The sequence below is a fragment of the Oncorhynchus tshawytscha genome, linkage group LG20, assembly GCF_018296145.1.
Source record: "Oncorhynchus tshawytscha isolate Ot180627B linkage group LG20, Otsh_v2.0, whole genome shotgun sequence".
Lineage (NCBI taxonomy): Eukaryota > Metazoa > Chordata > Actinopteri > Salmoniformes > Salmonidae > Oncorhynchus > Oncorhynchus tshawytscha.
In genome coordinates, this window is record NC_056448.1 from 16,785,042 (window position 1) to 16,812,221 (window position 27,180).

General features: G+C 44.0%; 2 protein-coding genes across 12 annotated transcripts in view; one reads left to right on the top strand and one right to left on the bottom strand.

Annotated features, from left to right (window-relative positions):
• Positions 1 to 27,180, bottom strand: part of LOC112219368 (guanine nucleotide exchange factor VAV2) — a 1,336,992-nt gene that overhangs the window by 507,001 nt on the left and 802,811 nt on the right. The window lies entirely within an intron of this gene.
• LOC112226299 (mucin-17) overlaps positions 3,046 to 27,180 on the top strand; it is a 31,209-nt gene continuing 7,074 nt past the window's right edge. For 2 of the 7 annotated variants that reach the window (XM_042302253.1, XM_042302254.1), the window contains exons 1-3: positions 3,046 to 3,469; positions 18,707 to 19,422; positions 19,785 to 19,872. In XM_042302253.1, the coding sequence (XP_042158187.1) occupies positions 18,798 to 19,422; positions 19,785 to 19,872 (713 nt within the window). In that variant the 5' untranslated portion in view covers positions 3,046 to 3,469; positions 18,707 to 18,797. The remainder of the gene's footprint in view (positions 3,470 to 18,706; positions 19,423 to 19,784; positions 19,873 to 27,180) is intronic. The other 5 variants (XM_024390685.2, XM_024390684.2, XM_024390686.2 and 2 more) reach the window with 5 other exon arrangements.

The following is a 27,180-nucleotide window of genomic DNA, read 5'->3' on the forward strand; positions in this document are numbered from 1 at the left end:
TCGGTTGAGTGCTCGACCTGTTATGAACTTTTAAAGGGTAATGTAACAAACTTGCTGAAAGAAAGTTTTCTATGTATCTGGATTCATGGTGAATTGTACTTGATCAGATCATCATTGCTTCTCATCTTCATGCCAGGGCCAGTACAGTGTGACTGTGGTGGTATGATGGCACCACTAGAGGGAGAAAGGAGTTGCTTGTCTGACTACATAACCTCCACCAGCCAGCAAGTCAAAGAAAATCAATAGCTGTCTCAGACCATAAAGAAAGAAGAGGGAACAGAAACAAAGGGGATGAGAGGTAAATAGTTTAAAGTAGCTTGTTTTAAGGGGCCAAAATGTACCACGCGCCAGTACAATTGCACATCGCAAAACAAACGATAAGTGAAAGGAGATAACATGGCCGAAGTGAGTCTAGATAAATGCACATAATTGAAAAGTACATGTCAAGATGGGGAGGGAAGATCAGTGCCGAGATCTGCACAGTCAGTGCTCTTAATGTAGCTTCGTCTGAGTGGTATAGAGGAGAGGGGCCCCTGTCCGATTCCCTTAGTAGCAGCATGCATTATTAACGGCAGAATGCAGCCTGAAAGGGCTGGGAAGCACTTCCACTAACCCATCAACAAGAAACTGGCCTGCCTGGACATCATCAGGTTTCAGGGTAACAATTGCAATTAAACAAAGTCCTCTAAAGCATGAGACACGAGGCCTCCTCTATTTTAGTGTTTAGCGTGAAACTAGGTGATAACATGAGATGTGGATTTTACTAGGCTGTGTGCATAATGCAGTTGTATGATACAGCAATCTTTGTTTATCTGAAATGTTCTATTATGACATTTTGTTTTAACATAAACGTTCATGTCGCAGTGAGACTCGGTTATAATTGACTGTAGTCGTAAGTGTATATAGTCGGTGATGTATGTGTGTTACATGTTCTTCATATGTGTTAGTATGCAGCATGTTAATGTGATGCCGTGTTGGCACGTTCTGTTCTCCTGGGAGCCCATGCTCACACAGAACAGAAGCAGGTGCACTGCTGGCGTGTGCTAACTTGTGAACATGGTATTCAGAGGCATGTCATGATGAACAGGCTACCATGTGCTGTGTTGTAATGTTTACATTCTAGATATTCTAAGTCCATTTATATTCTAAGTCCATTATAGAAACACGTGTCTGTGAATTTCATTTGAGGATATAGACTGTCGGATAAGATGGGTGTTTCCTTTTTTTTGCACAATACCTCTTTCCTCCTTTGTGTGATTTGACTGATATGAGAACAGCACTCAAGCTTGTGTGTGTGTGTGTCTGCGCACAGGTGTTAGTGTGTATTCCTTGTCAAAGTTAGCGCAACAACATCCAGAGGCTTGACTTTGTTTCACTGACTGTGCGCCAGTTCTTTTGTGCTGCGTTGCCCCAGCTGGGCTGCTGGCCAAGGGGAAACAACAATGAGATAAATAACAGGGGAACTAGGTGGCGAGTACACTGCCCTGCCCCTTCCTGTCTCCACTGCAGCGCACCACAGCCTGGGTGGAAAGAAAACGTCCTCTCTTTGTTGTGCCTGTTTCACCAAGCCAATATGTCCATCTCTGGCAGGCCGAACCTAGTATAGGACCCCCAGACTCCCACCCTCTTTTCCTTGCCTTTCTCTGTTTTTCCTCTCCCTCTCTTTACTGTGCGTCATAGTTCTTGTGTGTGTATGTGAGGGTACCTCTGTTTTAGTGTGTTTGCTATGTTTCTACTTCTCTGCTTCCTTCACTACATTTCTGTCTGTGTGTTTATTGAAAGTCATGTTAGTCAAGCATGTGTAACTAATTGTGTAGGTGTGGGCCAAAGGGTTTACCTTTGCTGATAATTTTGAGAGCGAGAAAGAGGCTGTAGGGAGTTGGGGTTATTGCATGATAGAATACAAAACAAGCGATATCAATCTTAGCATATCAACAAATACGTAGCAGCATGAGGCTACTTTACATTGTCACTAGGCAATGTAACCACAACACAACCACACAGGTCAGCGCACCATTAAGCACTGTTCACCGAGGTAAACATCCTGGGGAAGTGTGTTATGATGAATTCCATAGGGTGAGAGCTGAAGGTGACACAATGTGAAGCACAATGCTGCCTAGCCAGTGCAGACCCTGGCACAAAAGCCTGGCTCATGTAGACAGCTCTGGCTGCACTGGGAGAGCTGAACAACAGCAGTGCAGACGGACAGGCAGCATGCCCACCGAGACTGTTTCAGAAGTCTGGTGTGAAGACAGGAGCGGCACACACAGACAAAGCCTATGAAAAAACGCCCCCAATCAGTCGAGGGAGACAATTGTGTCTGGGGGAAAAACACTGTACAGACAGTGGCAGCTCTTTAACTTTCTTCTGTTTCCTCTTCTTCATGTTTCTGCCTCCTTTGATTCCACCATGTCTCTGACTCTGTTACAATCTGACAAAAATTGTGTTTTTATGCACTGGTGATTCTCCTGACAGCCTCTTTGACAGGTCAAACATGTTTGGTCTTGTCAGTGTGGGGGCTTGTCTGCAACCAATTAGATATCTTGTCCTTACAATTAAGAATGTGCCACTGCAATAAACCTAGTGTTATCAATATCTCTGAAGATGTTTATGGATATGATTATATTACCTGATTCTTTAACTTTGACACATTTTAGCATGAGTGGTAATCAATATTCATTATGTATGTGCAGCAGAACATGTTTAGTCCTTGTACAACTAATAAAGATGTCTGTTTTATTACCATATTAGAATAATATGGTAGTAACTAAATGCCAGTGGACCTATAGAAAATCAAAATATGACAGACTATGCTGTGGTACCCTTTGTGGCTGAAATCTCAGCATCCAGTGGTCCAGAACCAATGGAGAACTCTAACATGCCACCATTGTGTGGAGAGAATGCGCCGTTGAAAAGAAACTGCAGGAGGTGTGTGCAGGATGAGCGTGGAGTCGGCATGGAGGGAGGGGACGCGGGAAACTGGTAGAGGGATACGGGAAGGGGGAGACAACCAGTGCAACTTGGGAAGGATGGGAAGAAAGAAAGTAGGGTGGTTTGAGAGATGACATCATTCCTCATTTGAATAAATCCCAGCCGGGGTAGTGATTGGTCAGGAGATGGAGAAAGTCGAGTTACTTGGCTATTCATCCCTTTCAATTTCACCCCCGCGCGCAATGCCGTGGTAAAACCCTCTCTGCCTGTCCATCCATCCTGGCCAGTAGAGAGTGTGTGCGTGGACTGCAAATCGCTTTTCCTTTCTTTGGAAGGGACGCGCATCACTTCTGGAAACTGCGGTCGACAGAAGTTTCTTGGTAATCTGGCTGCTGTATTTTGGCCTGTTTCTCATCTTGTTCGGTTTCATTTTGTAATTTGTTACACTTTGTATTCGAGGATACTGAAAGGAGTCGGAGGATATTGTCAAACACTGGGCGTAGCTGGAGATCAAGCTATAGCTAGCTACACTGCGTTGGTAAGTGTAGAGACTGGTTGAGCGTTAGCATGTTAGCTAGCTGTGCAACTAAACTTACACTTAAATCACAAATATCAAATGCAAGTTACGATGTGATGCTTTAACAAATGTTTTTCGTCTCCTAAAATATTCGATTTTTATATTTAGTGTTTGGTAGATAGTCTGGGTAGAATGGTTGAAAAATCATATAGTGGGTGAATGTCTTTGTCGACATTGCAAGTGCAATTCATGATTTCCTATTGCAAACGCAGGTTAGCGTTTTTCGTCATGGATCTTGTTCTGGAGGCAGGTCTGCAGAGTGGTCACTAGTTGGCACAGTCATAAAATCTGATTTTAAACCTAATCTTAACCACGCTGCTAACCCTAATGCCCAACTTTAATGTAAGACCAAAAAGCACGCTTGTGTGTTTTCGTGATTGTTTAAAATAAGGCAAATTTGACTTTGCAGCTGGCTCCTGAAATCGCCCAGTTATGCCTCGAGGGCAAGATTCATGACATAAACGTCAACTTGAATTGGAAACCGCGCCATACAAATAAGCCTTGTTGAAATACTAGCTATCTAAATAGGCTACTTGCTAACAGAACTATCCACGCGAGTCTGTTGGGTCGCACAAGAACGAGAATAGGAGCAAGTGAATCGTTGCATTTTCCTTCTGCCAGTGAGCTGCTCAAGCCCTAAAGAGGATGTTTTAGATTCGGAATTCGATTGCAATTGGGAGGGGGGTGATGGGGCGGTGGCAGCCCTGCGTGGTGGCTGAAATTGATCACCAGCTATTTAGCTAACCGACGAATGAACTGGCTAAAATAACAGCCTTCCTTTTGTTAAGGGATCGGTGTGTAATCATGTGGATTATTTGCCTTTTCAAAAGCAATTCGACGTATTCACTAGATTATATTAACTTTAGTTCTCTCAGGCTCTTCATCCTTCATGGTTGAAGCCTATTGTTCTGTGCGGCCAAGTGCTCTCAGTGAGAACTGCTTCGTTCTTTGCCCCCAGGCGACGTGTTAGGTAATTTAGGCTAATTCTGTTATCTTTTGCATTAATCAGCGAACGTGGCATAGGCTACTTTTGTAGGATGGCGTAAATCGAGGTTGAGAGGTCTTTGAAAGCTCCCCCAATTCTCAGGATTATTAGAACGTGAGTCATTACAAGTACTGTACTCTCAATGCAATGAAACACTTGGTTCAAACTGTATCATATAGGCTAACATTGTGGCTTAAGGCAATGAACTCGGAGCTATTTTTTGCTTGTGTTAATGTTATGCAACTAGATGACACTCTTCTCTCCAAAATAACAAGGGTGAATAAAGTTAGTCTCCAAAACCCTCAACGTGCAGGTACCATATACAGTTCCAGTTAATCATTATAGATGGCCCACAGGCCTAACCTCTGCCCTTGATGTTCGGATGACAATGAGCGATATAGGGTGGGGTAGTGGGCATGGGTAGGTCAATATTCTGCAATGATCTGCCATGAGGTATTGATGCCACTAGGGAATCAATTGCATCCCAGGGTGATTAATGTGAGCACTTTTCAGGCATGGCCTTGTCTGGCTTAGAGAGGCTCCAACATGCTAGTCAACCCTCTGGTGCATTAATGAGTGATGGCTGACTCACAAAGCAAGCAAGTGAATGAGGCAGCGGGATGGAGACACGCTCAGACATGGGACTGATGCATTCATGTGAAATTAAAGGCAGATTCTGTTTTACCCAAGTGCTGCTGGCTTGTTACATTTAAAAAATATATATATATATCCGTCGTGTCTATGAATCTAATGATAAGACAGATTTTTGTGTTCAATATCCTTTATCTTATTTTAGCAAAAGTGTTATCTTTGTACTTTCAACCAATGTTTCAGCATTGTGACATTTGGTACCAAATTCCCCTTGCCACTTTCACAATAGGCTGAAAACGGATTCCTCCTCCTCTCATGTCTCCGCTGGCATTTTGGTTATTACATTGTCTGTCACACCTATTTTAAGTCTCTCCTATAATGCCATGCACATGTTTTAGTAAGCCTGCTGAAACAGTTGGCTAAAGGAGGGCTTAGATGTCTACGATCAGAAGAGATGCAATTCCATGAGGAATTCATACTGGGGTGATTTTATGGCCGACAGTTCTTTGCTCTACCCTTCCTCTGACCTATGCCATGGGCTGTCGGGGAGATGCCTACAGTAATTTGTGCCTCGGCTTGGGTTCCGGTCTGGAAGCACGCTTTCGACTGCACCTACAGTCTTGCGTCGGTACTAGAGGTCGACCGATTAATCGGAATGGCCGATTTTAATTAGGGCCGATTTCAAGTTTTCATAACGATCGGAAATCTGTATTTTTGGGTGCCGATTTCACATTTTTTAAAATTTTTATTTACATCTTTATTTAACTAGGCAAGTCAGTTAAGAACACATTCTTATTTTCAATGACGGCCTAGGAACGAGGCTGAACGACAGATTCGTACTTTGTCAGCTCGTGGGATCCAATCTTTCAACCTTATAGTTAACTAGTCCAATGCTCTTACCACCTGCCTCACGAGGAGCCTGCCTATAACGCGAATGCAGTAAGCCAAGGTAAGTTGCTAGCTAGCATTAAAGTTATCTTATAAAAAACAATCAATCAACGACTGTCTTTGCGCCAATGTGTACTTAACCATAAACATCAATGCTTTCTTAAAATCAAAACACAAGTATATATTTTTAAACCTGTATATTTAGCTAAAATAAATACGGGTTAGCAGGCACTATTAACCAGGTGAAATTGTGTCACTTCTCTTGCGTTCATTGCACGCAGAGTCAGGGTATATGCAACCGTTTAGGCCGCCTGGCTCTTTGCGAACTAATATGCCAGAATTGTATGTAATTATGACATAACATTGAAGGTTGTGCAATGTAACAGGAATATTTAGACTCATGGATGCCACCCTTAGATAAAATACGGAACGGAATAAACGTTTTGTTTTCGAGGTGACAGTTTACGGATTTGACCGAAGGCTCGTATTTCTGTGTGTTTTATTATAGTTACGGTAAGTCTATGAATTGATAGAGCAGTCTGATTGAGGGGTGGTAGGCAGCAGTAGGTTCGTAATAGTCAAAGGTATATGGTTTAGAGAGATAGTCGACGCGTTATAATTCCTGTAATAACTTGCAGCTGAACTTGAAAGGGGTAACTTCGTTATTTTACCGTTCATGTCTTCCATAGAGAATGTCTTGATCTACTTCAAATAAGGTCTGTGTTTTGTGCAGGCTTAAACCACCTAGGTATTTTGATACCCATGTAAATCTCACTAGGATAAGGTAACATTTGTCAAAATATTTTCATAAATCCATTCTACAAAAAAAATGAACTTCGCTTATATTTAGCCAATATTGATCAGAGTTACCTTGTCCTATGTATATCTACACAGTTATAAAATTGAAAAGGTGGTGTAAGCCTACACGAAACACAGACCTGATTTTAAGTGAATCTAAAAAATATCCTATGGAATAAGTGAATGAAGGAACAGCTTTTCAGATTTTGCTAGGTGTCATGGGAATTATGACTCGCACTTTGGTAGTCAAATCTTACCATGTCCTTTATTTAAATAGGATTTTCCTGCATATAGAAATTTAGTTTTTGTTTTCAACATTCATCACAGGTAACTTAAACTCTATTTTTATTCAAACAGTTGAGTATTTGTCTCCTAAGCAGATTCTTCAGTATCATTGTCACTTCAGAGCTGTGTGTGTGTTTTACAGATGGCAGAGAAAAGCAGAGCACCAGTGTGGGACTATTACATGGAATTGGTACCTTATTTGAGATAAAGATGTAAGCATGGGGTCAGCAACGACTAAATCAAAAAATACCACCAACCTGTGGAATCACCTTAAGAACGCCCATCCAAAAGCCCATATGTATTATATTAAGTTAAAATAAGTGTTCATTGTTCATTCAGTATTGTTGCAATTGTCATTATTACAGAAATGTGTGTGTGTGTGTGTGTATATGTATGTATGTATGTATGTATGTATGTATGTATGTATGTATGTATGTATGTATATATTTTATTTATTTCTAAAAATCTTCCGATTTAATCGGTATCAGCTTTTTTTTTGTCCTCCAATTATCGGTGTTGAAAAATCATAACCGGTCGACCTCTAGTCGGTACTGCAGTTTAACTGATGTCCGGCCCAGAAAGACAATTCCCATAGACTGCCCCATATAGAAGTCAGATTAAACTGGATGCAACTAGGATATTGGCAGTCCATGAATTGGCCATCTTGGATGCTGTCTCTGGTGCTTTTATTGCTCAGTGGGCTGAACAGTTCAGCTTGAACTGTATGACCTTTGGCACTTTCTGTCACCATCACTTATGAATAAAGTCAGCTGGCAACTGGCCTGCAGTCGTGAGATTATTTTAACCAGAGATTTGGGACTGTAGTAGTGGTTTCTGTAGTGCCACTCCATTGTTTGCAATGGTCGTCACAATAATTCTGCTACGGACATTGGTCCAGCCAAGATAGCTGCCTCAGTGGTATCGCAGTTGTCAGTCCTGACAGTTGCTGTGCAGTTTTGAGGGTATATATGCCAGCAGCTGCAGTCATTAATTTTCTGTGTTGAGGCTCTGAATTCTTCCAGTGGGAGGCTGGATAATGGACATGGTTCAGAACCCTGTTGCTATGCCTCCCTCACCACTTTCACAATTTTGCCTGGATTGCTGTGGTTGCTGACTGGCTGCGATATGGAATAACGTCTACTCAACATGGAAATTATCTTTAATACTGTCAGAAACTAAAGGCTTGCTCGTTTCTAGAAGGGATGCATGATATATAGGTAAACCTATCAGAATCGGCCGATATTAGTTGAAAGTGTCAACATCGGTATCGGCCCTATGTGCAAAATCGGTGTCAAAGCTGACGTGCATACCTAATATAATGTAGGTACATGACGTAAAATTTTGCGCAACACAGCATTCCTAACCTAGCCCACAATGTCTGCTGTGTGGATCGAGCAGTCATTTGAAAGAGTAAACTCAAAGGCCAAATCCATTATAATGGAATTCATTGCCCTTGACAATCAACCGTTCTCTGTCGTGGGTGATGTTGGCTTTCACTGACTGGTTGAGCACCGGTACACACTACCAATTGCGCTATTTTTCAGATGTTGCCCTATCTGAGTTACACCGTAATAGCGTCACTGGTATTAGCTTCATGACATAATATGGAACGCCATTTGGGTCTTTGCAGGTCATATAACACAGTTCTATTATAGAATGTTGTGTGTTCTGAATTTGCACGTGGAAACCAAGCGCCACTACTATCAGTAGCACTGTCAAAGCTGAACAAGAAAGTATACCGGCCATGAACGATGTGTTGACAATACCGCGTTGGTAATAAAGCATTATTTGTTAGACCGCAACTTCTGGGGTAGCTAGCTTTAGCTTGGTACCTAGCTAGCACCAATACAACCAGCCTGAAAACAATGACCATTAGAAACTGCAGTCATTTTCATTGTTCTTAGCAATGATTTAGGAATCCTTGTAAGTATTAGCTAGGTAGCCACTTGTTCGCATATTGAACTTCAGTTCATGAAAATAAATAGCTAGCCAGCTACTTAACGTTAGCTTTGGGCAACGGGGTTATAAACAGCCAGCTAGCTTCATCTGGCTAGTGAGGCTAGACCGGACCGGGTTATGTGTTGTGAAGCTAGCCACAATATGGATTAGGCACAATTACAGAATTTGCGGCTTGCCTTCAAAATAAAAGTACCTATTTTGAAAGTGATGCATGAGGTTACAATTGGTGGAATCATGCCATATATAGACTACATAATGTTAAACAAGGTTGGAATGTGAATCAATGAAATTGGTTATCAATCTACTCGGTGATACCCACAGAACACAATTGTGAAGAGTTTACGCAAATGTTAGCATTGTATCTCTTATCGCGGGACTGTGAGAAATCACCTCCCCTGTCAGCCTATTGTGTGTATTGACATTCATGTTGCACTGTACAGCTTTACCTAAGGATTGGGGTATCAGTCTACTCAACACCCAAGATACTTTTTCCCAAAGTCGTCCTCAGAGTTATCAGACTCAAACTTCCACGCAGTATTGTTTTACCACAGAAATAGTGTTCAATACACACAGGTTGACAATGAATGTGGCTCAATTCAGTTTTTTCAGAGTCCCACAATAAGAGCTACGACGCTAATATTCTCTGGGTGTCACTGGGTAGGCTGATACCTATGGATTGTGAATCAATGACATGGGGTAAGGCTGTACAGTGAAATAAGTATGCTCCCAATGCAATTCTAAAGAATAATGCATCCAGTGTGATTTCAACAGATTTGTCAAATTAACGTGGCCTTCTGTTGAATTTATATAACATTCCAACATTAGCACGATCTGTTCAATAACGGCATAATTCTACTATTTGTATTCATTTGCATCGCTGTCAATGACACTTATTTCAAAGGCTAACGCAAAGTCCACTTGTGGCTAATCCTTATTGTGGCTAGCTTCACATAGATGGGTCGGACCCCCATTAATCAAATAAGAACTGTCTTATAAATTAGGGTTATTTTAGATGATGACACCTAGCTATATAGTTTGTCATTTTGCAATGTTTTTGGGGAAGAAAATGTTTGCTTCCATGAGTTAGCTAGCTTTTTTAATGCCAGCACTGTACGTGCGCGAAACAACTTTACCAGCATCGTGGCATACGTATCGATATATGTGTAATAGTTACGTTAAAAAATGTATTAACACGTTAAATTATGTGACGTGCAGTCATATTCAGGTCCTGATTGGTCAACAAGCTTATTTGACATGTTAAATAGTGTTATTTGACACATCTTTTTTGGCATGCAAAGACCTAAATGGCATTCCATAGGAATCCTGGTTGAGAATGAAACGACTGAACAACGAAACAGCACAGCAAGTTAGTGAAAGATGTTTTACTGGTAATCGGGACTTACGTAAATGCCAACAAACAAAATAACTTTTTGGTGTGTAACCTTTTATTTAACTAGGCAAGTCTGTTAAGAACACATTCTTATTTACAATGACGGCCTACCCCGTCCAAAACCGGATGCTGGTTCAATTGTGCGCCACCCTATGGGACTCCCAATCACGACCAGATGCGATACAGCCTGGATTTGAACCAGGGACTGTAGTGACACCTCTTGCACTGAGATGCAGTGCCTTAGACCCCTGTGTGTGTTAACTATTTATTTAACTGTACTAGAATGCTTAAGGCTGTGAACATTTTAAGTATTTTTTTTCTTTTGGCAAGGAAAATATTGGATATCGGTCAGAAATGTCATCGGTGCATCACTAGTTTCTAGTGATTGAGCATCATTCTGCCACCTGTAGCTAATACAGTGCATTTGGAAAGTATTCAGACTCCTTGACTTTTCCTTTTTTTTTTTTAACAGCCTTATTCTAATATGGATTAAATTGTTATCCCCCCTCAATCTACACACAATACCCCATAATGAGAAACAAAAGGGGTTTATAGAAGTGTTTGCTAATTTATTAAATATCACATTTACATAAGTATTCAGACCCTTTACTCAGTACTTTGAAGCACCTTTGGCAGCGATTACAGCCTCTAGTTTTGGGTATGACGCTACAAGCTAGGCACACCTGTATTTGGGTAGTTTCTCCCATTCTTCTCTGCAGATCCTCTCAAGCTCTCAGGTTGGATAGGGAGCGTTGCTGCACAGCTATTTTCAGATGTCTCCAGAAATGTTCGATCTAGTTCAAGGCTGTGTGCTTAGGGTTGTTGTCCTGTTGGAAGGTGAACCTTCGCCCCAGTCTGAGTTCCTGAGAGCTCTGTAGCATGTTTTCATCAAGGATCTCTCTGTACTTTGCTCCATCTTTCCTTCGATACTAACAAGTCTCCCAGTCCCTGCCGCTGAGAAACATCCCCACGGCATGCTGCTGCCACCACCATGCTTCACCATAGGGATGGTCCCAGGTTTCCTCCAGACGTGACGCTTGGCGTTCAGGCCAAAGAGTTCAATCTTGGTTTCATCAGACCAGAGAATCTTGTTTCACATGGTCTGAGTGTCCTTAGGTGCCTTCTGCCAAACTCCAAGCGGGCTCTCGTGCCTTTTACTGAGTGGCTTCTCTGGCCACTCTACCATAACAGCATGATTGGTGGAGTGCTGCAGAGATGGGAGAACCTTCCAGAAGTGCAACCATCTCCACAGAGTAAATCTGGAACTCCGTCAGAGCGACCATTGGATTCTTCCTGACCAAGGCCCTTCTCTTCTGAATGCTCAGTTTGGTGGTTCCAAACTTTCTATTTATTAAGAATGATTGAGGCCACTGTTCTTGGACCTTCAATGCTTCAGACATTTTCTGGTACCCTTCCGCAGATCTGTGCCTCGACACAATCCTGTCTCGGACCTCAACGGACAATTCCTCTGGTTTTTGCTCTGACCTTATATAGACAGGTGTGCCTTTACCAATCACGTCCAATCAATTACAGAAGTCAGAAGTTTACATACACTTAGGTTGGAGTCATTCAAACTCATTTTTCAACCACTCCACAAATTTCTTGTTAACGAACTATAGTTTTGGCAAGTCTGTTAGGATATCTACTTTGTGCATGACACAAGTAATACCCAATGCATTCAGCATTATGTGAGTGCTGTGGCAGCCTGTACACCATGGGCCAGTCTGGCATGATATGGATGCCAAACGTTCCCGATGATAGAATTATGGCTACATTTGAGAGTTGACAAGGGGGAGATTTGTCAGATGTTTTGAGTCATTTGAAATGCTATTGTCCTGTAATTTCTATTTAAGAAGCCTTTTGACCCAAGGCCCAAATGCCATGTCAATTTCTGGGTAAAGGCTAGGTACAGTTTTATGTGGTGTTAGCCCAGCTGTTATTTTGTTGAAAAGCCCCGGTTAGCCCTGGTGGTGTAGACAACCTGCGAGGGATCAGATTCCATCTGGAACGTGCCTGCTCTGCTTCAAACAGGAGGACATAAGAGGATTATGGCCAGAGTCAGTTCCAGTAGTGAGTGGCTGCTAGAGAGCTGGAGCCTCAAGGGTATGTTTTGCTGTCCCATCCAGATGCCTGCCTTGTTCCTCTCTGTCCTGTCTGGTGTCATCGATCCAACCCACCAGATGGCTCTATCTGGCCTAATGTCATTTACCCCCTGAGTGGAGTCTGTCAGTGGGGACACGGCCCATTATGGAGAAGGACCTGCTCTTCAAGTGACACATTACCCTCTCCTTCAGTCCCTCCACACCAGCCTCACTGGTGGGTAACCCCCAGGCAAGGGACCCCATTAGTGGAACAGGTCCCTGTCTGCCTCTCTAATGCACTGACGCTTCTCACCATCTGAGTAGCCCACATCCTCACTTTCTCCCCCACGATCAATATCGGCATGGTCAAGATCACACCCACCCCGCTGTTCCTCTCAGTGGTCTACTGTAGCTAGACCGTGCGCTGTTGGGACCTTGTTTGTTGTCGGCTCCATCTCTCCATTGTTGTGATGGAGCCAGGTCTTTTTGTTTGGTTTCTGGGACACACAAGGCCTCTGTCCTGGGCGCTCTCTCTCTGTGGGTAGTCTCTGGGCCGGCGCTGGAGGACAGTCGGCCTGATCGTACAGGATTAGCAAATCTCTTTGTCCAGGGTTAACAAGCCCTGTCATGTGTTAATCTCCCTGTCCCCGGGGGGGCGAGTCTCCTGAGGCTGGGAGATGGGTGACGCACGCTGGTAAAGTGGGGGTAGTGTGTGTTTGGGACCAGCATAATCACTTGATAGGTCCGGGAGCAAAGGCATGTGATGTAGATAGTACCCTTCTCTCATTTGAAGTCTCTACCAGTCGTGCCATAGCGGTACAGACTCTAAATCTGCTTTTGGCTCCTACTAAACTTCTTTAGAGCACAGGGATTAGTCTGTCACGTCACATGGTTCTGTGATTCAGGTGTCTGTCACACAAGATGTTGCCTTGACTGACACAGGCAGCAGACCGGTGAACAAGAGAAAAGCATATTCCTGAACTGAGTTTACTTTGTCCAATGTCTGTTACCAAGACCATTGAGTTGTCAATAGAAATCATAAGGTTGAAACCATGGTGCATTGTAGGCTATAGCCCAGGAGACAGAGCAGAAAGCAGCTGATTTGGATCCTGTCTGGGGAGTTGTGTCCACAGCCTCATTTGTCGGGCATGTCCTGACGTAACCGTCCGAGAAGGGCCTCACAATCCCGTCTCGTCTCCTTCCTACACCGTGTCCAGGGAAGGAATTCTGTGGAGAGGAGTCAACTTTGTTTGGAGAGGTTTGTTTGTGTGTGGGGCAGGGGTGGCTTCCGGACCTTTGGCCGGGCCTGTTTGGGAATGTGCGAGCCTCGATTAGTGTCAGGGTGATGAAGGCAGCACACTGACTCAGCTGGGACGGTGTCATGCGTCTTTTGTGCTCTCCTTTCTTTGCTGGGCAGCACACAGCAACAATCAGTCCCTCAGTCTCTTGGGTTCTGTTGTAGATAGACGCCCCAAGGCTACAGAAGTGTATAATGGTTTCTGTTAAAGCAGAGAGAGGGACGGTACCATGCAGGGAAAGCATCCTGCTGATTGAGTGGAGAGATGAACTGATGTGTACGGTAGTCGCTGAAAGGGACTATGATGATGAGTATGGTGTTATGTAATGCTTTTATGATGATGATGATGATGCTCATGATGTCTCTTGAAGCCTTGGAAAGCATGTATTTTTGGATGTGATCTATTGTAAGTTCCTGAATGACTTTTAATCACACTTGCAGATTTGTCATTCTCTACAATGTATTAATTGTACTTTGAAATGAATGATATTAGTAAGGCACAGCAGCTGTTCAGGGTTTAGTGCCAAGATTTCCCTCTGAGATGATACATGATGGAGCGTATTAATGGGGGGGTTGTAGCTTTTGGAGGCGGTGCTGTTAGTTTCTGTTTTGGGCCCTCTGTAGCGCCCTCTAGCACTCCTCTGTTTCCCTTCTCTTCTTTTGTATCAGAACCATCTGCACCAACCCCAAATGAAGTTGTTGCCATGGGTCTAACCTTCTCTCTTATTCTTTGTGTATCTTGTCTAAGACTGGTAGTACCACCCATTCTGGTTTCAGCTGCGACTGTTTCAATTCCCCAGACTTGCTTGTGGACTCTGCTGCATCGTTCAACAGAATGTTTCATGTGTTCTGATCCTCAACGCACCATGTCTGGTGTGTATGCCTGTCCTCCCTCAGAGGAATAGTGGAATGAGTGTCAGAGTGAGCTGCAGAGTGTCTGTTTTAGAGTTTACCTCTGGCTCTATGCCAGCGCGTGGTGCCTCAAACATTAATGTTCACTGTAACCTATTGGAATGTTCATTTCAAATCTTTAAACTGAAATGAACATGTTTGCGTCGAACATAAACCATGTGGAACTTACTTCAGCGGTGTTGAATAAGAGCAGTGGTTTCTAGATGAAGACGCCACACAGTCTCAACATTAAACTGAGAGATGTTCTGTCAACACAGGCACCAGGGCGTCTTAACACTGGCCGAGGAGTAAAGACACCGGATCCCAGTGTTGGCAGCATGTGTTGATGGGTTCAGAGGCCGTTAAACTGGCCTCTTCAAACCAGACTCCCGACCGTTAACTCTTGAATCCTCTCTCTGGTGCCACGGTTATCAATTCTATCGCTAGGCATTAAGGGAATGTTACGGGAGCGTTAGGAGAAGCACACTAAACTGATCTCCTGTTCGCTTGCCCCGGCTTCCTTCCGCTACAATCCTCCCATTGACAGCTATTTACAGCTGACCCTGGGGGACATGCAGGCACAGAGAATGTATGTACACACAGCAGTGTACTACTATTGCGGTGGCGGTTGCCATTGCTAGCTATTCATAAGTGCCGTTGACCGCTGTGATTTTCAGTAGCCAGGCTTTTGTTCCTGGCAAAGGGAGGCCCTGATTAGACATGCACACACTGGCCACCAGGAGAGATGACATTAAGTTAGTGTTTAGCCCACCCACTCCTGCTGGGGACTTTAATTGGGAATTGAACATGTATCATTTACGCCAATAGGTTTTTGTTGACCGTTTTATCAAACAAATGGACCTAATGCCCCAAAACACAGCCATACACATGCAAAGTCTTGTATCGGTGTACACACGTAGAACGTGCACAGTTTTTTAAAATGTCAAAGTGATGATTACCTTTTAGAATATGCTCATGACCTGATTGGGAGTCCCATATAGCGGTGCACAATTGGCCCAGCGTCGTCCGGGTTTGGCCGGTGTAGGCTGTCATTGCAAATAAGAATTTGTCCTTAACTGACTTGCCTAGTTAAATAAAAATTCTGAGGGCTCCTCAAATGCATGTCGAGACAATCAGAAAAGCTGGGATCTCCCAGTGCTCTTGGAGGCCTGCCAGATATCAGTATAGGCCTGTAAGTGTCTGCGGTGTCTGAGACACATGGAGGCAGGTTAGTTTACATTGAATATGGCTCTTGGAGGATGATCATACTTTGCCCAGCTGGTGTTCTATCATCAGCTGCTGAAGGGCATTAAGCGTCTTGTCTATGATTGATTAACAATAATGAGATAACGGTGCGTGTGTGTGCACGTTCATCCTATTGTTTGGTTTCTCCTTGACCGTGAACCCCTGCCCTTGGTGGTGTGTATGCGTAGTATTTTAATGACGTGTGTGTGTGTTTGTTCTCTGTATCTGTGTTGCTCATCGGTGAGGCTTGTAGAGAATGTTATGTGAGATGCAGTTTGATAAGATGGAGCGGCTGTTTGGGAATATATCGAAACCATCACTGTCCAAAGGACATTTAAAAAACGCTAACTTATTTATCTTTCTGAAGCTAAGCTAACGATGTATAAATAAAAACATGCAACTCTACATGATAGTATCAACAAATATGTCTGTACTCCTCTTCCTCTTTATTGCTTCCCTAAATAACAATGAATTCTCCAGACAACATGGACAGGAAGTTGTTCCTCTCCTCTTGGGGGGTGGCGAGCGTCCTTGGGGTTGTGATGCAGCTGGTTGACCCTTGTCATCTTCCATCTAGGCTATAACTCACATCCTCTAGCCGTTTAGCAGCCGACAGCTTCTGATATCCCACTCCAATGAACAATGTATATCTAACACACTACCATCTGTGGAGAATCAGCTTGAGATGTTTTACGAACAGGGAATCCTAACGCCATCCATCTCTAATCAAGCATATGACTGCAAAGACCATCCAAAAATATTTCACCAAAGACAACTACAACATTGCAGGGTTGTCCAAAGTGTCAAAATATTGCCAGTGCCAACACATGTATCATTGGGCGTAGTTGTATGTTCTTTACTACATAGGGTGATGTAGACGGGGCGAGGGCCTTAGACTAGAGCTGTGTAATTTCCCAACTGGAGGAAAAAGAGCAGAGCAGTGTTCCTCTGGCTGAGGGCTGGAGATTTATCACCACAGCAGAGCAGAGCTGGGAAAAGCACAGTCTGCCTGTTCAGAAACTGCAGGAATAGAACCGTTCAGAACACAGGATGGGGAGGTAGAGGGAGCAAGGCACCGATTGGATTTGACTAGATTTTTTTCCTAGTTGAGTTGTCAGGGCTATTGACATGTGAGTCCCTGGTGTCAATCTGGAGTTGGATTTTGTTGTTGGTTTTCTTTTTGAAGGGTTGGAGAAAGGGCAGGCGTCTGTTAGTGTAGAGCTCTGTTATAGGCAGAGCAGCATGGTGTGAGGACCTGGTTCTTGAACAGAGCATCTCTGTTGGACTGAGCTTAACATGTACATGTTTGAAGCACGGTTGCTGTTGCTTTCACTTACATCCAACAGACACCTCACTCCAAATGTGACTGGTGTGTCACTCAATTAATCTGATTGCCCTGTGTGCTCTGGCAGGGCCCTGGAAGGGCTCTCTCCTCCCCCTCTCACTGCCACTGTGTTGTCTGTCACTGTGTGTGTGTGTGCTACTTGCGGTATGGACTTCTCCCCGAGGGCTTTTTATCTCTCTCCTTCTCTCTCTCTCTCTTACCCTCTGGCCTTGCTCAGCTGCTCAGGCCATCTGTGTGAACGCAAACAGAGAACAGAGGGGTAGAGAGAGTGCGAGGGTGGGGGAAAGTTGAGGAATAGGAGAAAATGGGAGGTTTGGCAGGGGAACGAAGGAAAGCACAGTAATGTATTTAGTTTTAGAGGATGAGTAAGAGATGAGAGCAGAGAGAAACGGGGGCTGTGTGGGGAGTGGTTCCAGGAAGCTGACAGTATAAAGACCGACTCTCTCCTCGAGAAAGGAGGGGGAGCAGCAGATATGGGTATGGGGGAGAGAGGAAGTGGAGAGGCCTTCTAGAGTCTGAGCAGCGCACTGTCGTTCCAAGCTTTGCAGACTGTATCCCCTCCTGTTCCCATGCTCCTCAGGCCAAGCCACTTTCTCTACCTCGGCGTTGCTTCACTGACTCTTTACGTTTCCCTCTTATTAGGCCTCTGCTCCACACTTCAGGTCTTACCTCTCCACCCTGACGGCAAAGCATCTGTGTTTATGGTACTTCCCCAGTGCGACTGCCTGCTAGTCAGTTCTTATGGCATTGTTGACATGCATGTCTTTTCCTTTACATCTCCTTGTGAGTGGTTTGGTTCACCACATCTGAGTGGCGTGTGGTTCCTTAGCTTTGCGGTCTTGTCTGATGAACTAGAGCATGTTGTAGAGAGAGCTCCTTCTGACTCGGTTTGTTAGGAGTGGAAGGGATTTTTGCGATTTCCCCTCGCTTCAGTTGTAGGATGGCTTGTCTTCCAAACTAGTGGGTCTGATGCTGCTTCTGTATGTAGACCTAGGATATAATACACTCAAGTGCATTCTCTGGCTTGTTCATGTTTAAAAACAAGATTTGCTAGCTCTGTTTTGCCTTGAGTTTGTACTTAGAACAGAATGTGTCAACATTTTTTTTATAGTTGTCCCCTATCTCTTCCCCCAGAATATATTGTCACACGTATCGTGTGTGTGTGAGTTCCCTCCAGGGTTATTTAGCAATGAAGCTCTCTGCAGAATGGCACATCCTGTCCTGTCTGCTCCTAATCTGTTCGGATCATTGACCTTAAACACGTTTTCTCTACATTCAAAACAATATTTTGGCGTACGCTGTATGTGGTGTTTGTCTGTATATCTGTCTGTAGGAAAGTCTTTATCTGATCCCTCTGTGGCCTGTCTGCTGATATGAAGGCTCCGTGTCATGCATGTCCAGTCTTGTTACAGCCTGACGATACTATTCTCTTCTCTTTGCCAGATCAGACTCCACCATCGCCTGAGTGCAGTTACAATCTTCAGTCTCAAGCTCTCCAGCCCTCTGTAGAGACGGACAGCCAGGACTGAGGGAGATGAAACCGGATGGGGTTGCCACGGCAGCGATGGAGCCAATGGAACAACTGGATGCCGATCCGGTAAACGAGTCAGTTGCGATGGGAGAGGAGCCTAACCAGGCTGCGCCGGCACCACAGACTGAGGGAGTTGGCCAGCAGGGAGAGATGGGGCAGGGTGAGCCTCAACCAGAGCCAGCCCAGGTGGCACCCACCAAGACGGGGAACAGCAAGGCTACAGCAGACCCAAAAGCCAAGACCAAGGCCCCCGCTGCTAAGACAAAGCCTGGGACCACCACCACCACAATTAAGACCATGACCGGACCAGGGTCTCGACCCAACACCGCCCAGAGCCGACTGACCAATGGGGTTTCCAAGCCACATGCCAACGGAGTGGCCAAGAAGACCACCGCTGGTGCCCCAGAGAAGACCACGCCCAAGAGGCCCGTAGGCACAGCCGTTGCCCCTACCACTAAGACCACCGCCAAGGTTGGTGAGAAGAAGCCAGCGGGCACCACCCGCCCTGCCTCGGCTCCTGCTGCCACCAATGGGGTGAAGGCCACCACAGGAACAGCAGCAAAGAAGACACCTGCGGCGCCAACTAATGGTGTCAAAGGCACCACCACCGCTGCTAAGAAGCCCACAGGTAGGCTAACGTTTAGGACCAGTAATTTTCAGTCACTGAAAGTTACGTGAAGCCTTGCATTTGTCATCAGTTGCCAATTGTCTTCTGTACACAGCAAATGTACATTTTCCCTGAGGCAAAGTATGACATTGTACTGTGAATGTTGGCATACAGCACATCCAGATCTATTCAGCTGAAGATGTATGACACGCTGGAATGACTGCAATAAATATAGAAATACATTGGCCTGGTTCCTCATGAAATAAATGTTATGACGTAAATCATTGGCTGCGTCTTTCAAGTGAAATAATCTTACTCATGTTGTATATCTATCTCTTTGTCCTTCCCTCTCTTCCTCACCTTCCCATATCTCATCTCCCCAGCTCCCCGGCCTGTCTCTGCAGCTACCACCAAGCCCAGCACTGCCGCTGCTCCCAAGCCTGATAGGCCCCCTGTTTCCAAGACAACCAGGTAGGCCAACCATTGGTGTAGAGCTCGTAGCCCCTCCCCTGGGGAGAGACTGTGAGTGTGTAGATAACAACATAGTAGGCAGTAATTGGTCCTCACTTCAAGCTTCCTCCAGGCAAAAGCTGATTGTCTGTCTACCTAGCTGGGCAGCCTTTTGTTTGATGCCAACTTCAATTCACTGTGCAATACATGTGCAACTACAGCAGCAGTAATGAATTGTTCTAATAAATTCAGTGTAACGCTCCAGTTGCGACTGAGAAACCAGTTGCTTCATTTGGGAATGTTGCAGGCTGAAAGGGACTGGTTAAAACACTCTGGAGGAACAGGCACAATCTCCCTACACAGAGAGGGGCTTTAAGAAGTCCTCGGAAGTAGGCCAGCAGTCACTCTGAGCCAGGTATCGCAGTGCTGTTTTGGGTTTGCAAATCGCATCCAGAGATTAGTCTGCACCCCTCAGAATAAATAATAACCAACTCCAGGAGACAGACCAGGCTGTTTTGGACCTCTGTTTGGCAGTGAGTAGAATCAGGTCAGATTATGCCCAGACAGTACCTGAGTCACGCTGTGTGGCTTTCCAGCAGAGACGACCTTAACCCCAGGGAGCAACACCAGAGAGTCATGGGCTGCGGCGAGGTGGCTCAACAAGCCTTTTGTCTGGGAAGAGGGGGGATGATCAGGGATGTCCTAAGGTGTCTGGCTGTTCTTTGAATAGGCCCTCACTCCCCCTGCCCAACCCCCCTTTCCCCTTCTGTGTTTGTGTACCAAGGGAACTGTGGTCTCTTACTTTCATAGTTCCTTACTTTTCATAGCTCCCCTTCCAACAATCTAACAGGATCTAGCGAGTACATACTAGTCAACAGAGAGCGATTTTAGCATTTTTTTTTGCGAGTGCGACAATCTCTGGTGAAGTTAAACTATGAGGTAAGCGGGGAATTTAATCCATGCATTACGGAACAAAACAGTAAACTTTGCATTGTGCAACATATGGCTGAGGGAGATAGCTTGGAGGCTGATGGGTGCAGTGAGCGTTGTGTACCCAGCCAGCCTGCACTTGGGGTAACAGACTGTGACAGGGTCATAAATCTCTGCTGTAATTAGATTTAGCCCTTTCCCTTCCTGCTCCCTCTTTTTTAATGCATGTCTGTATCAGATGAGCGTATGAGTGCAGAGTGGATACGTTCTGTCATATCAGACACCGCCTGTCTCCCTGCTCACTGAGACCGCTGACTCTCACACACAATACTCATTTTGTCCCTCAATTTATTAAAGTTCACTCTTTAGGAGATTTTGTAATCAGACAGAAAAGATTGGAATGCAAATATATAGTTTTTTTACGATCCTACAGCTACAAATGGCCTAAATCTAATTTGACTGAATCACATCATTATGGCTGTGACAATTCTAGAATAACCAGTAGGCTAAATGTCATGCAAATAGCCATGGTTGTCTTAATATTGAATTATTTTTTATAAAAAATGTTTTGAACTTGTAATGCATTTTTGAAAATGTCCTACGAGATACTTAATGAATATGACACTGCTTTGGTGACACTCCCCCCTCACAAACAAATGGTTTTTAACTGAGACATATATTTGAAAGGTTTGGACATTGAAGTTTATGCATATTATTATGATGCATCTACATGACCCTGTGTTCCATGGCAGCGGATAATAGCTCCCCATGTGCAATGTTGACCAATAGCAATTCATAGAGTTTTCTGAATTTTAAACAATGCTATGTACAAGATTCCAAATTCTCATCATGAATGGATCAATGAAATGCTCAAAGGCATTAACATGGTGTCCATTTTAAAAGTGACCGCTTGGAACTTCTCTCCAACCATGCTGTTTTGCTCGTAAAATGATTAAGCTACCAACTTTACCCAATTCATGTTAAAATAACAAACTGCTATTGGGTCAACTATAGGGTACAAAACATTAGGGACACCGTTCCATGACATTGTCCAGGTGAAAGCTGTGGTCCCTTATTGAGGTCACCTGTCTCCTCCCTTTCAATCTGTGTAGATGAAAGGGAGGAGACAGGTTAAAGATGGATGCTTAAGTCTTGATATGATTGAGACATGGATTGTGTATGTGTCCCATTCAGAGGGTGAATGGGCAAGACAGGCCAGCATCCCTGCGGAAAGCTTTCCACAGTCCATGCCTGATGAATTGAGGCTGTTCTTAGCGCAAAAGGAAGGGTGTTCCTGATGTTTTGTACACTCCGTGTGTACTTCAATATGAACTTGAATCCCCCTTCGCCTAAAATGACGATTATGATGATTATTTTGTTCCTGGATATTGCTCCTAATTGTCGGTTACACAATTATATAATAATTGTAAAAGCCCTACGCATCATGGCTGTTTTGGTTCCGTTGACATTTATCAAGTCTGTTCTGTTTGTCCTGAAACTGTTAAGCTTTTTGTTCTGTTTTAGTCTCACTCCTCTGACCCCTCCAAACACTAGATCCAGTCTGCTGGTGACACATCTCAGATTGATTCTGAAGTTCAACCTCAGACTTTGTCGGTGGCAGCTGAAAATATGTGTGTGAAATGAATAGTCTGCAGCAGCACACAATTTCTCAGTATTCCACCTCTCCTTTTACAGTAGCACTTAATACCTGTCACTACTTCCTGGTTGGTGGGTGTGGTAGAGGTGTGAACACTATTTGGCTGCGATGTGTGTGTGCCATTTGTTTTTGCTTTAACAATTTAGCTGTGCGATGAGGTGTGCACACATTTGCTCAAGCCAACACTGTTGTAGGGCTGTTGGTACTCTCTGTGCATGTCTGCTGTTTGATACTGATTGCCTGTATAATGTTAGATCTACAGCTTGTGACAGGAAACCTCTGGGTCTGATTTAGTGTATGCTGAAAAAGAAGTTATGTGGTGTTGGACACAGTGGGTGGTGTGGGGGAAGGTATGTGTGTTTTGAGAATAGTTGAGATGGCATCATGCAGTGCCTGTCATTGCTCATTGGGTGAAGGTTTGCTTGCATGCGTATGCTAGTGTCGTATATGCTGTGCAGGCCTGTATTGCTGGGAGGCTGTGTATGTTAATCAGCACACTGTATGTGTGCATGTAGTCCAACAACAAAATGGCGCCAATGATCTTTGCCCTGTTGCTAGCGCCTAGCCAACTTTACAGTCTAATTTTGGTGTTATTTTAGTTTATTTTTTCTGATTTTATTTATTACTTCTGTTGGTTTTGACTTGACTGTTATTGATTAATGTACTGCGTTGAGGAAGCTAGTACAAGCATTTCACTGCACCTTTTATACCTGCTGTACGCTGACAAATACAATGTTATTTGATGGTAGAGGTCGACCGATTATGATTTTTCAACACCGATACCGATTATTGGAGGACCAAAAAGCCGATACAGATTTAATCGGATGATTTTTTTACATTTATTTTTATTTATTTTGTAATAATGACAATTACAATAATACTGAATTAACACTTATTTTAACTTAATATAAAACATCAATAAAATCAATTTAGCCTCAAATATAATGAAACATGTTCAATTTGGTTTAAATAATGCAAAAACAAAGTGTTGGAGAAGAAAGTAATGTGCCAATATGCAATGTGTGCCATGTAAAAATGTGTGCCATGTAAAATATGTGCCATGTATTAAAGCTAACATGAGTTCCTTGCTCAGAACATGAGAATATATGAAAGTTGGTGGTTCCTTTTAACATGAGACTTCAATATTCCAAGGTAAGAGGTTTTAAGTTGTAGTTAATATAGTATTTATAGGACTATTTCTCTCTATACCATTTGTATTTCATATACCTTTGACTATTGGATGCGCTTATAGGCACTATAGTATTGCCAGTGTAACAGTAAAGCTTCCGTCCCTCTCCTCGCCCCTACCTGGGCTCGAACCAGGAACACATCGACAACAGCCACACTCGAAGCAGCGTTACCCATCGCTCCACAAAAGCCGCAGCCCTTGCAGCGCAAGGGGAATAACTACTCCAAATCTAAAAGGGAGTGACCTTTGAAACAGTATTAGCGCACATCCAGCTAACTAGCTAGCCATTTCACATTGGTTACACCCAGCCATAGGCTGATAGGCTGATAGGCTTGAAGTCATAAACAGCGCTGTGCTTGCGAAGAGCTGCTGGCAAAACGCACAAAAGTGCTGTTTGAATGAATGATTATGGGCCTGCTGCTGCTCGGTCAGACTGCTCTATCAAATCAGACTTAATTATAACATAATAACACACAGAAATACAAGCCTTTGGTCATTAATATGGTTGAATCCAGAAACTATCATCTCGAAAACAAGACGTTTATTCTTTCAGTGAAATACGGAACCATTCGGTATTTTATCTAACGGGTGGCATCCTTAAGTCTAAATATTCTTGTTACATTGCACAACCTTCAATGTTTTGTCATAATTACGTAAAATTCAGGCAAATTAGTTCGCAATGAGCCAGGCGGCCCAAATTGTTGCATATACCCTGACTCTGTGTGCAATGAATGCAAGAGAAATTACACAATTTCACCTCGTAATATTGCCTGCTAAACTGGATTAGTAGTTATAACTAGTGATTATGATTGTTTTTTATAAGAAGTTTAATGCTAGCTAGCAATTTACCTTGGCTTCTACTGCGTAACAGGCAGGCTCCTCGTGGAGTGCAATGGTTAGAGCGTTGGACTAGTTAACTTTACGGTTGCAAGAATGGATCTCCTGAGCTGACAAGGGGAAAATCTGACGTTCTCCCCCTGAACAAGGCAGTTAACCCACCGTTCCTAGGCCGTCATTGAAAATGTGTTCTTAACTGACCTGCCAAGTTAAATAAAGGTATATTAAAAAAAAAAATGGAAATCGGCGCCCAAAAATACCAATTTCCGATTGTTATGAAAACTTGAAATCGGCCCTAATTAATCGGACATTCCGATTAATCGGTCGAACTCTGGTATTTACCCAGTATGACTGGGAGTGTAGTATGTCGCTGAACATGTTGCACGTCATGGCTTCAGTAGAGTGAACCACATAAAGGGCTGAGGAGGATGGATGCTACACAGATGAATAAGTCATATATCCCTGCTGAGCCTCGTCACTGCTAGGAGGGCATATGGAGATGAGTGAACGCAGTGAGGTGGTGGGGGATCTAAATAGAACAGCAAAGGATGTGTGAGGGGGAGATGGACCCCATGCACACTATGCAGGACCCCATGCACACTATGCAGGACCCCATGCACACTATGCAGGACCCCATGCACATTATACAGGACCCCATGCACATTATACAGGACCCCATGAACAGTGCATTGTTGGACCTGTATTGAGTAAGGAGCGTCGGTGTTATATGAATTTGGAGGAAGCCATGAAAGGCTAGGAGAAGAGGGCAGGGGTGGTGGTTCTCTCTCCCTTGTCCTGCTGTACTAAACAGTAATAGAGCAGTAGGCTGCCAGTCGTGTACAGTGTAAAATAGCTGTGCCAGTCGTGTACAATATGAAGCAGGCCAGTTGTGCAGGCTGTAAATCTCCTCTCCTGCTGGGCTGTGGGTGTGACAGGCAGACCACTCTGACGCCATGGTTTTATGGGAGGTGCAACAGCAGACCTAATCACCTAAAGTGTGTGTGTGTGTGTGTGAGCTCATGCTCTAGAAGTATGGCAGACGTGATGGATGTTGCAGAGGACTCTCTGGGAAGGCAGGGGTTCTATAGGCCTCTGCTTCACCACAGTCATACAGGGACCTGCATCGTCACTCACCCACCAGGTTCTACTTGCTCTTTGTTCTCACTGGGTTCCTCTTTGTCCCTCTACTGCTAGGAGATGGAAACCATTTGACTGTTACTCGACACCTCAGCTCCATCTTCAGTAGGTTGACTGTCCTTTTGATATCTTGTTATTTTTAAACGCTATTTCCCTCAAGCAGAACCAACCAAGAAGCCAGCTATAGCTGGTTTATCAGGTTAAGGCGGCACCCTGTGTAATGTCTTATCCTTTCGCTCAAAGCCCCTCTTGAGTGCTGCTGCGGCAGTATAAGGGTCTCTCTAGCTCCAAGGCAACTAACTACCTGGTGAATTTCTCTGGGAAATTGCAAGCAAAGGACTGATACCTTTTTGTTCCGTGGTTAGAGTGAGATTTATGTGGGGTTCCCATATCCCTGAAGCACTGTGTTTATGTCCTGGAGGTAGTCTCCTCCTTTTAACCAGGGTAAAGTGTCCCTCCCAGTCTTTCTGCTGAACTAAAATGGCATCATCTCTAATATGCCAGCTGTCTCCCCGGGAGGAGGTCCGTTCCCATGGTAGCTGGCTCTCTGCTGTTAGCTCTGCTGCAGGGGAGGCACTAGCCTTGCTTATGCATCTCATTGACTTAATCGTAGCCCCACTTTGATTTGCCACGCGAAGGCACACAACCTTTTTATGTTAATCACCGCAAAGCTCCACATCGTTCCAGAATCCGTAATGAAACTAAAATGTTATATTTTAAAACCCCCAGGCGACTTTGGTGGACTTTAATTGTCTCTGCGCTCATTTTTTAAGCTTCAGTGAATTTCTAGGCTTTATCCCTTACGTTTTCTTTAACCCCAATTTGTGATGATGTTCCCAATGGCAAGGCCTTTGGCAAGTTTGAGAAACAATGCACAGCAATTTTCCTTCATTGTGTGCAAGCTATTAGACTCTGATCAGGAGTCTAACATGATCAACGCTGCCTCAGTCATTTGGGTGACAGTGAACTTAATTAGAGAATACGGGGGGAAAAATAAAAAAGCTTATAACAATTCAAGTATCATTGCACTGTAATGCCTCAGTGGAGCCTTTTCATTGTGCCTAACTGCCGAGAAGCATGTATTCATTTTGTAACACATCCTGTCTGTCTTTTTATTATTGTTCGGCCATGCCCCATTATTCTATAACGGCCACACTGGCTCCTACAACAACGACCGGACCTATTTGAGAAGCGGCAGTGATAGAAGGTTAATGACGTGTAATCGGATGAGCGTTTTCTCTCTCTCTCTCCTACTGCCTTTGACGATGGCCTGCTAATCTGCCTTGCTTCCCTACCTAAACGGAGTCATCTTGTCATTTTGGATTAGCCATATTCCTTTCGTCACACAGATTAAGATAAATACTCTGTCATCATCTCTCCTGCATTCTCTCTACCCTCTATTCAGTTCGTCCTGTAATTATTTTCTCATCTTTAATTCCATTATTTTCTGTCAGCACACACTTTTACAAATCTCCTAAACTTAGAATTTTACCATGTTACTTTTCTTTTTAGTGTGTCCTCACGTCTAGACCTGTCAGATTGATACCTGAGGAAACCACCACGTCACGTTCTGCTCGCT